Here is an 11,321-nt window from a genome sequence, read left to right on the forward strand (position 1 = left end):
ATTTGATGTGATGTGGTTCGATCTTTAGAATTTGATCCTCTAATTCTCTCTCAACTAGATGCTTATGCTTGATTTGAGAAAGCGGAGCACGTGATGTTCTTGAAGTTGGAGTCTTGGAAGAAAACTTGTATCTTCAAAGGAGCTTCAATTTTCGAGGGTGGTCGACTTCAGGAGTTGGGGAGTCTTCTAGCTCTTAGGAGAATTCTTTTTAGACCATGTAGAGTCAAAAATTTTCCACCCACAAATGAAGATAACTCCTCTAACTCCTCTATTTCTAGAGTTTATTGGTGGGTTTTTATGAACTTGGGTCTGGTCTGGTCCATGGACCATACTAATGGGCTTCAATCACATGGATTTGGGTCATATTTAATTTTGGGTTAAATTAAGCTCATTTTTTGGAATTTTAGCCCAAGAAAATAATATTTAATTAAACCAAAATAATTAATTTAATTCAATTGTCATGATAAAGACATGTGACATCTTTAGAATTGTCCAATTTGTCTTTAAATTTAATTTAGGACACATGTCGATTTTCAATTAATCCCAAATACAATTATTTTAGTAATTGATGTGTCAATTTGTAATTGATTCCAAAATTTCTTATTCAACACATACCATCTTTAAATTTATAAGATAATTTTTCATCTTTTAAAATTAGTAACTCAATAACATAGTCTTTTTTCATATAAAAAATATATGGTTTTACTTTACATTTAAAAACCACACAAATACCTGGTCATTTAAGGAAAAAGTTCTCTAAAAATTAAACCATTTTGTAAGTTGGTTTACAATTATAATTAAAGAAATACACTGTATTTGTTGAAATTGAAAAGCAAATTTCAATATATAAGATAGAATAAAAAAATCTGTATATTACGAAAAGTGAAATAAATTAAATCATCTTGTAAAGTGGTTTACGATTCTAATATATAATTAAATAAATACATAAATACTTTGTATTTGTTGAAACTGAAAAAAAAAAAATCAATATACAAGATAGATGAAAAAAATTAGTATATTGACAAAAGTGAAAATTTTAAGCATGCTTAAATTTTAAAGAATTTAAGAAAACTTTATCATTCAAAAAATGAAAAAGTGAATACAAAATACCTTGTATTTTTTATTATTGTATTTGTTATTTAATTCATTGCATAGAATCGTTAAATACGTTGGATATTAGGTAGTTCACTATTCGAATATGTTTACTTCCAGCACCAGTCGATACAGACTCAACGATTTACCTTGAATACATTATACAAATTCTTGACACGAAGATGAAAATGGAGCATATACCTCAACAATATGATAATCGAGATACTAGGAAGATTCAATTCATCTACCATTGAAAATAGACATTCGTTATAAAGTCATAACAAAAATTTGTTCGTTATAATTTTATTATTGTCTATACACATGTTTTTAGAATATATTGCTAAAGAATGTAGTATAAAGAATGTAATTAATATACAAATATTGTTAAAATCAAATAAGATATAGTCTATAAATTAGTTTAAAACAACGTTAAAATAATAAAAACAATATAAATAATAATATTTTGAAGACTTATACAAAATAAATATTTTCAAAATTTTTCTAAAGATAGAAGCGAAAGATAAGGATACATATTTTAAAAACTTAATAGAAATACATAGACAATGAACATGGTGAAAATATATCTATAAAGATATAATCCAAAATAACAAAAAGGAAAAAGAAAAAGAAACATATTTTCAAAATTTATTAAAAAAACATTACTTCGGAAAATTAATATTTTCGAAATCTTATTTAGAAATATATATTATGGATTAATTAATTATATAATTTAAAAATCTGATTAATTTATTAAATATATTTATTAAAGATTGAGGTTTAGTTATTGTAAAATGAGATAACTAATTAAGAATCTAAAATTGAGATATTCCATTAATATGAAGAAATTTGTTGCAATTTCGTATTCACAGGTAAATAAATACACTGTATTTGACTTTGAACCTATGCCAGACACATACAGCTATAAATCCAAACATCCCCAATTAGCTAAAAATCTTATTCCTACCCTTTTTCTATGTTTCCAACTGCCACCTCCAAATTTATCATTCTTACCTTCCTGACTGGATGGGTCTGAATATCTCTCAAGAAAAAAGATTTAAAATGTTTCACACACGCTTAAAATAGCTATTTGTCAGGGTAATTTATTTTCAAAAAAATCTAAAACTTACCCCAACGAAAGAAAAAAAGAGAAGATTGAGAATGGAATATTTGACATTTCAGTCAAATAGATTATATCTTAATCAACTGGGTCTATTATATCTTAATCAACTGGGTTATGTGTAAGTTGTCACCTATATGTATAGATAAAAAGTTGGAACGCAAGAATAAGAAAAGATAACACAAAGCGTCAACGTGGCTTCTACTTCTAGACGGAAATAAGCACAGCAAAATAAGGTAAAGAGTAAATTCAACTACATTCTCAGATGAAACACAATTCTCTGACGCCCCGATGCAATTTATATACAGAAGAAGAAAGCTTTGGTCACTACCACCGTTCAAACACAAATGATTTATCAATTTCACTCATACAAAAAGCATAGATGCATTCAATCTGGAATGAAGAAATCAAACCTCACATCAACAGACCCAGACGTCTCTCCATTATCTTTGTACTCTATGTTTGTTATCGTTCCACTCTCATCTGCTTCTTGATATTCTGCTTTCACTCTCCTCACAGGTACCGTGACAGAGTAAATGGTTCCTAGATCAGAATCCGTGGACATGCTCAACTGAACTTTATCTTTCGATTCAATTTCTACAAAATCTGATAGAGCTCGTACAATATTGCTAACAATCTTCCGTTTAGCCTCATCGCTAACTGCACATCGGTCAGCAAAGAGGATCATCTTTAGTCGCTGCTTGGCAATCAAAGCATTGGAGTTTCTCTTTGATGCTGGACTTGGAAATAAAATTCTCCAAGCCAAGTTTAAACGCTCAAAGAAGTTCATGTTTATGGCATTCAGAAGGAAGGTTTCAGCTTCTTGACTTGATGTTTTTGATGACAGTTCAAAACTTTCTGAGCTCCCAGTAGTTATCTGTGAAATGCCACGCCTATTGCGCCTATCAATTGCTGTGTTTCGCCATTTAAGTGCAACTTCATGACTGCTAGGCCCTCCACATGAAAATCCAGAGAATTCAACCTAGAAGCAAGCAAAATTGCTGAAATAAGCAGCAAGGCATATGCAAGAGTTTCAAAATCAAAATTTAGCGGAGTTTCCAATGACAATGAATTAGTCGTTTCAATTAAAGAACAGGAATCATTCTGAGATGCATGATCTGTGACGGTGTCCTTTCTCGTTCCATGATGTTATTGATAAAACTTAATATCTACAGCGGGGGATAATGGGGAAACCCATTAAGCCACTAAGTAGTGAGTTCCAACTGACTTCGTTATTAGGCCAGCAAGTAGCGAGAATTAAAGTAATAATTATAATAAGCTAAGACACAAGGGAGGACAATTTTGGACTAAGAAGTTAGAGTTGGGAGAGAAGGTGAGCTTTCGATTTTTTTTTTTTTCTTTAGGCTTGTATCTCTATCATTTTCCTTCTGGTTCGGTGTAAAGTTATCAAATATTTACATTTGAACAATAATCGAAGATGAAATAGAAATGAACTGCTAGCCTATCCCAACTATTTTCTCTAATCTGTAACTATCTTACAATCGTCAGAACAGGAAGAAATACATTTTTTTTTTTAATGAAAACAACTTTAGATAGTCTGCACTGTGATTGGGTCAGTTTAATGAAGAGAAATCCATCACCACAACATGATAAGGAATAATCCAGTTTTACATCATGTATTCATATTCTTCACTATGTCCTAAACCTAGTTTTAGGAGGTGGGTGATAGAACACCAGGTAGTGTGTTCTATTTGTTCATTAATCAACCAAACTTTTACAGAATATCAGTAGTCAAACGAGCTTTGAAAACACAGAACAACTTAAGAACAAGTACAGAATTCAACCAATTCAAAATAAAACATCAAACAGAAAGATACTTCACGAAAATGGAAACAACTCCTAAACACTATGGTAACTGACACTCTCTGTAATTCTTGCACTCCAGGAACTACAGCCCTCTACTTCCAGAAAATGATTAACCACCCCCATCTTCCATTCTTTCTTTCCCTTTTAACTCCCTCCCACGTAACTAACCAAGGTCCCCACCAAGGTGGTTTCTTTCGTGCACGTGTAACTTCTCCCTTTTTCTGCCTACTATATTCTAAAATAATTGGTGGTTTATCAGTGGGTCTCCCAACAATTTATTTGATAAGAACACGAGAAATACATTGAATACAGAAGACACAAAAGAACAGCTAAGGGCAAGGAAGAGGGAATCCCCATCAAACATCTAAAGAAGAGTCTTCCCATCATTAGGATCTCTAATTTGAAGAAACTTCGTGGCCAAGACAAAGTTGCGATGATGGAAAATCAAATGGTTATATGATCTTTCATGAAATCCTAAAAAATTTCTGAGATCTTTCATTCTATTTCATCCCAATCAATTGTCCTCCATCTACCACACTCCATGTGACTTTTCCCTCTTAAAGTATGAAATTTGTGATTTAATCTTAAAACTCCATCGAATTCACTAATCTTTACAACTTCTCTTTTTCTTTATCCCACAACTGAAGTTTGATTCTCGGAAGCTAATCATTATCTCCCATCTAAATAACTAAATTTTACATCTACTTCCCGAAACAATTCCTTTACAATAGAAATCTAAGTTAAACCTCATTCTTTTACCCGAGATGATTTAACAAAGTATATTACTCTTTCCTTGAATGAAAAACCATAATCTCAACAAATAAAAATGTTATTCAACTTCAGTGATAACCATAACATCTACTATTCTCCTGCTTCCACAGTTGCATTACTAATTTTCTCAAACCCCACATTTCATCATCCATCAACCGTTCCTTCTTAGACCGGTGAGTTTTGCCACCACCTGTCCAAAACCTGTGAAACTGAAATCACAAATATATATCTCCCTATTATCCAAACATTAATAATCATCAAAGGTCGTAATTACATAAACATTTCTTATGGGTGGGGAGCAACACCAGTAAACATATAAGTTGCACGCTGTTACAGAAACAATCAAGCGAAGAATAAATCTTAAGAAAATTTAAAGATTTATCCCCGTGCCACAGGAGAGCTCTTCACAGTTCCACGGAGTCTTGCCTTTCCTTTATCAGCACCCCTTAACAAAAGTTTCAAAAGACAAGTCTAATTTTTGGAAAATGGAACTCCCATCCTTTCAACACAAAAGGGCACTGAAGAAAGTGATCGTCCAAGGACTCATCTTCCTTGAAACACTGGTGATATAGCCAACCAGGCAAATATTTCTTTTATTTTATTTTTAGAAAAAAGCCTTATAATTTATCATCACAGACCCACCGAGCAGTTTTTTTTAAAGCTTCTCTGGGGTATTCAGATTTTTGTAAGCCAACCACAAAGAAACACCTTCAGTTTATAAAGAATTATAAATTTCTACACAAGTACCACCCAAGGGTATTTTAGCTTAGGCGACATGAGCGTGGCATTAAGGACCGCCAATTAAGAGGTGAACTTACCAAACTTTGGGACCAGAGAATTTTACCGTGGCCTCTTCCTAGATAAACCAAATTAGTCTTCTCTAGGAGGGATAACCAATGCTAAACACTATATGAAAACACTCTCTCCACGCTCCGATTCCAACATTGACTTTCAAAAATCCAGAAATCTGCTATGGAGGCACCTCTTTTTCATTGAGATAGCTTATAAATAAGGAACAAAGCCACTCTGAGAAAGAAAAATCCATCCAGACATCCACCCGAAAGCAAATTTTCGTACCAGTCCCAGCTAATTTAATCTTCACAAAACAGAAGAAGATGTCATTTTTGGCTATGTCTACCCAAGTACAAGATCACAATCTTGGCTACGTCCACAATAATTCTTACACAAAGAACAACATTCTAAGATCCGTATATTTATATTTAGAATAAAACGGTAAAACTTGTAAATAGGGAGGGGTTTATGTTTTCCAATCCAATTGCTATCGGCCACTGAAAACTCGTCCTGCAGAGATATCGGATACGTGGAATTACACCCCAGGTATGAACTAGGGCATTTATAATAAAACTAGCGATTGACGAGCTAAGTGAAGAAAAAAAGGTGCTGCAGTTCACAGAAAAACCTAGAAATCTGGAAATAAAAACAATGGGAAAAGATCCAAGTGCGGAGGTAGGGCCTTCAATACAACCAAAGGAAGAAATGGGCAAGAAAGAACGAACTTAAATACAGAATCCAAAACCCCATAACTTTCAGCCACCAAATTCTACGTACACAAATAGAAGGAGAGAGAGAGAGAAGAGAAATTGGGGACCTTTGAAGAAGGAAAAGAAGGGCGGAGAGGGTGAGAATGGTGAGAGCAGAGTGTTGCGGAGACTCTGAGATCTCCCGAAACCGCCATTTTGAGTATCGGTTTCGACTTCAGCTTGGGGGTGTCGTCGTTGGTGGGTTGTGTTGTGTTTTGTTGGAGGGCACACTGTCAGCTTTCAGTCCAGAGGGCAGGGTAATAAGGAGAGCACCACTGTTCATGTTTTATTAAGTAATATTAAATTTACCGTAAAATTGGTGAAAATATTTATTAAAGCAATCAAATAAAATAACACACAGCCGCGCATTGCTATATTTGAAAAAAGATAAAATATCAAAGAAAGGAAAACCAGCCACTGATTTAAATGTTTTAATTAAGTCTTGAAGGAATTATAATGGGTGTCAATTCAAACTAGAGACATTCGAAATGAGGTTAAGATTTCTTGGACTTTCCCAACAAAATTTAGGAATAGTTGCACATGTAGCAATTATATTTAAAATAATTAAGTATATAGCAACGTTTTAAAAAAATTACAAATATAGCAAAATCTATCAATGATAAGAGTCTATCACTGATAGACCATGTAGTAAATATTGGTCTATCACTGATTGATCATAAGAGTCTATCAATGATAGAATTCTATCACCGATAGACTTTGCTATATTTACAATTTTTTAAAAATATTGCTACATACTTAACAATTATTCTAAAAATTGTTACCAATTATAATTACCCCAAAATTTAATACTCAATTCTCTATTTTTCTATATTCCTATTTTACCCTTAATTTTTCTTTCTTTTCTGATATAGAATGGACATTTGAATCTTATTTTATTTTCTTTTTATTTCAAATTTACTCTTTTTTCGAGATATTTTGTAAGATTTTGATCATATTCTTCGACTAGTCAAGACACTATGCAACAGAAATTGTATGTCTTGAGATTGTTCGCAGTGGGAGCTAGCAATTGGAAGTGTTGTGAAGCAACTATAAGGCATTTTCAGTTATGCGATAAGAAGAAGCTATGCGATGAGATGAGAGGCTATACGAGCTTCCTTTACTGTGAAAAAGTTGACATCATCCTAGTGTAAGAAGGTTGGTGAGTTCATTTGACCTTGTCGCCCAACTGAGTTCAAGATATATGGTGGCAGTAACACGTGGTGTTTTAATATTGGCTGAGTCTCACCACCGAGCAGAAGCCCTCATTCTCGCATAGAGAAATTCACCAGAAAGAGTCTTATAAATAGGAGAAATTCGACAAGTTGAAAGGGTTGTTTTCCTATCTTATGTCCACTTAAGAGAATTGAAAGAGTTGCAAAGATTTTAGTGAACTACTGTTAACTTGAGATTCGGTAAGAACTTGCAAGAAAATACAAGGGATTCTCGGCTAAGGACTCCACAAAGAAGTTACTTGATTGTGAGTAGTTTCTCCTTAAAATGATTTCAACACAAAAGAATTTTCATTATGTTGAAATTTTTATAAGTTCCTCTCGTGAATTCTTGATTTCTATTCATTTCTATTAATTTCTCAACATCTTAAAAGTGAATTTGACTTACAAATGAAATGAACTTGAAAATAAAAATTGAGTGGTTCTTGTGAAATGATTTTGGTAACCTATGCGATGAGATTCCTATCACTTGCTATGTGTTCTAGTGTGGGATGTCATATTCTTGTTGTGTGTTCTAGAATAGGATGCCTTATACTTGATTTTTGTTCTAGTACGAGATGCCTTATACTTTTTATGTGTTCTGGTATAAGATGCACTTTGCTTGCTGCATGTTCTAGAATTGAAAGACGTGTCATGCATAATGGAATTGATGGAAATAATTGTTGTTGCGTTGAGATACTCCGGATGGTCGTAACTCGACAAAAGAGTATGGTAAATGCTTGAACTAGTGAGGGTACAAAGGATGAAATTTAATATGAAATGATTCGGTGTTATGAACTATAAAGTGTATTATGTGAAATGTCTTTCTATGTGATATGATTTATTAGGAATGATTTACAAGGATATGGTTTCTATATGATTTATAAATATTTGCTAATAAGACTTGGATTGTTTAAATCGCCCGAGGCATTAAAATGACCTGATTTGAACTCATAATTTAATTATTGAATCGCACACCTATTTATATCGCATGATTTTGCAAAAAGAATTGTAATGCATTATGGAGGAAACTTATTTATAACACATGTTGGTGACTTGTCGTCTTGATTGCCTGTCATGCTATAAACAAGTTGCATCATCTTATTAGTAATCACTATCAGCTCGCCTAACGTGTAGAGTTAGGCGAGCAGAATCAAATGTTGTTTTTGAAACTTGTGTATTTTCATGTTGTGAAAACTTCTTGTACTTGTTTAAAATATACTCTTGATAATATAAATGAAGTATATGTTATTCCAAAAAGAGCGTTCTTATATTGCGTTCAGATTGTTTGTTGTGTTTAATTCGCTTACTAGGTGTTCAACGTGTTATCTCGCGAGGAGATACGGTTAAGTGTCTTGGCAGTCACGACTTCACATGCTCGTATAAAGTTGAAGGAAAACAAGACATGCACAACGAAATTACGAATCTATTTTACCCTAATTGCATCTAAATTATTTAGAAATTAACATGCTTTAGCTACTCTAATTAAAACAAAATTAGGGTTAAAGGAAAAGTTACCTTCGTAGCTTTCCATTCCTTGTAATCTCTTTAGAAACTCGAGTCGGAGACCACCACTAATGTTGACCCGCTATTCTTCGGACTTAGAACTGGGTTGAGTAGTCCGTTAAGTGAAGGAAAAAGCAGAGAGATGAAATTGAAGGAGGAATTTCAGGTTGAGCATTTTTGGAAGAGAATTTTTTTTTGAATAATTTTGTAAGTCAAAATTAGGAAAAGAAATAGTCAAAGGTCTTTTTCAAATTGAAATGAACTTAACTTATAACCTAATTATATGCAAAAGTGCATATAATTAATTTATAAAATCTCAACACCTAACATTCCACTAACTATTAGTGAAACTTAATTGGCTAGGTGTCTGCACCTCATGTAGTCACTTATTCCACTAAGGGTTAGCAAAACTATCCAACAAAATGTTAGATTTTTCCACTAACTTAGTCACTTATTCCACTAAGTGTTAGCGGAACTATCCAACAAAATGTTAGATTTTTCCACTAACTTAGTCGAAGGGCAATATGGTCATTTGACCATTTAAATCAAAGTCAACTTTGACTTTTTAAAGTTAGAAGTCAACATTTTGACTTTTTACCAATTTTTTTCATCTTGACTAATTTCGACCTCCCAAGCATGAATCTGTATTCATTTGTTCAAAATTCAAATCATATTTAAATATAAAGCCGGTCAAAGTTTGACTTTTCACAACTTTGACCATGTCCATCAATTTAGAGCTTCTGAATATGAATCTGCATTCATATTTTTAATATTTAAATTACATTTAAATATAAATCTCAATCTTAAACTGATAACGACGGTTATATCACATATATTCATCAATTTCTCTCTCTTAATTACCTAATTCAAACAATTCAAGCTATTCCAACCTTTTGTTCTAAGTTAATTCCATATGGCTAGCAGGGGAACCTAATGGACTTATTGATAACTTAGAAAAATATAAGTTATTGTAGCCTTTTAGGTAGAACAATGAAACCAAAATGTATAATAATTATGTGTCAAAACGCGTAGCTTCTATTGCAAATTTATAAGTATAAGAGAATACAACTTGCATAAATTTTCATGCCTATTTTACCACATTTTTTAGTGTCTTGTCGTAGGTTTATGACAAAAAAAAAAAAAAAGATAGTGAATCGTAAAGGAGCACGTGCTAGGCGATGAGAAGCTTACTTGGTAATCAAATATCTCTAGGCGAGAAACCACATCAGCACATACGGGAAGATGAAACTTGTAGAAATACAAGTTATTATAACATTTTATGTAAAATAATGAAGTCTAATCGCATAAGAATAGAAGAAAACAAGGAAAAAAGTAGGTGATTTAATTATCCTATGAATAATATTGTGCAAAAAAACCTCATCCATGTTTTATTTGTTTTAGTGCTTTTATCACAGGCTTTTAGGCAAAAGAAGTGAAGCTCGGCGATATAACGTTTACATAAAGGAGACGCGCCTAGCCAACGTGACGACAAGCAAGTAAGCTAGGCGATCTGAAGCACTAGTGACATATTCGGTTGGCGCGAATATCATAAAAAGGACAAAATGACATCTGCACGGCATTGATACAACCTTTTAGAAGCACTAATGACGCATGGGATGTTCTGTTAACATCAGTCCTCGCATATAAATAGAGCCGCTCACTTCAGAACAAGGTGTCACTATAAGAAAAGGGTCTATCGACGCAGAGATGCATCGAGAGTAGCTAGGACTGCATCGGAAGAGGCTACGTCAAAGCAGAAACGAACGTTGGTAAAAGCGTCGTGAGAGTCGCGTTGTGAAAGGCACCCTCGATATGTAAATGAGACGACGTCAACGAAGGGTTACTGAAGACACGTTATTCGCCAACATGGTCAAAACGTCAGCAGAACGACATCGCAAAATCCTCATTATAATATTTTTTTAATTTTTTAATTTAATTTTTTTCTTTTACAAATTGGAATTGAATTCGATTTAAATTCATTCAAATACTAAAAACAATTAACGTAAATATAATAAAATACCAAATGAAATTTATATTAAAAGTAATTCAAAAATTCACGTTCATAATTTAGAAATTACATATATAATGAAAACGAAAAACTAAAAACTAAAAACTAAAAACTAAACACATAATCTAAGTGTCGGCGTCCCATGAAAGTTCTCCATGCCTTCGAACCTACAATTACACGAAATTAAGTTTAAATATATATCACCAATAATATGAAAAAAAACGTAAAAGTTAAAAATTACGTACCTTAAT

The 11,321-nt window shown here is 32.9% G+C and overlaps 1 protein-coding gene across 1 annotated transcript; it reads right to left on the bottom strand.

The window, feature by feature from the left end:
* Positions 1-2,441: 2,441 nt before the first annotated feature.
* Positions 2,442-6,620, bottom strand: LOC103503356 (cell division topological specificity factor homolog, chloroplastic-like). The gene is made up of 2 exons (XM_008467525.3): positions 6,417-6,620; positions 2,442-3,191 (listed from the first exon to the last, which is right to left on the bottom strand). Exons 1-2 carry the CDS (start codon positions 6,501-6,503, stop codon positions 2,598-2,600), a joined length of 681 nt encoding a protein of 226 aa, XP_008465747.1. The 5' UTR covers positions 6,504-6,620; the 3' UTR covers positions 2,442-2,597.
* Positions 6,621-11,321: the final 4,701 nt, after the last annotated feature.

The sequence above is a fragment of the Cucumis melo genome, chromosome 9 (assembly GCF_025177605.1).
Source record: "Cucumis melo cultivar AY chromosome 9, USDA_Cmelo_AY_1.0, whole genome shotgun sequence".
NCBI lineage: Eukaryota > Viridiplantae > Streptophyta > Magnoliopsida > Cucurbitales > Cucurbitaceae > Cucumis > Cucumis melo.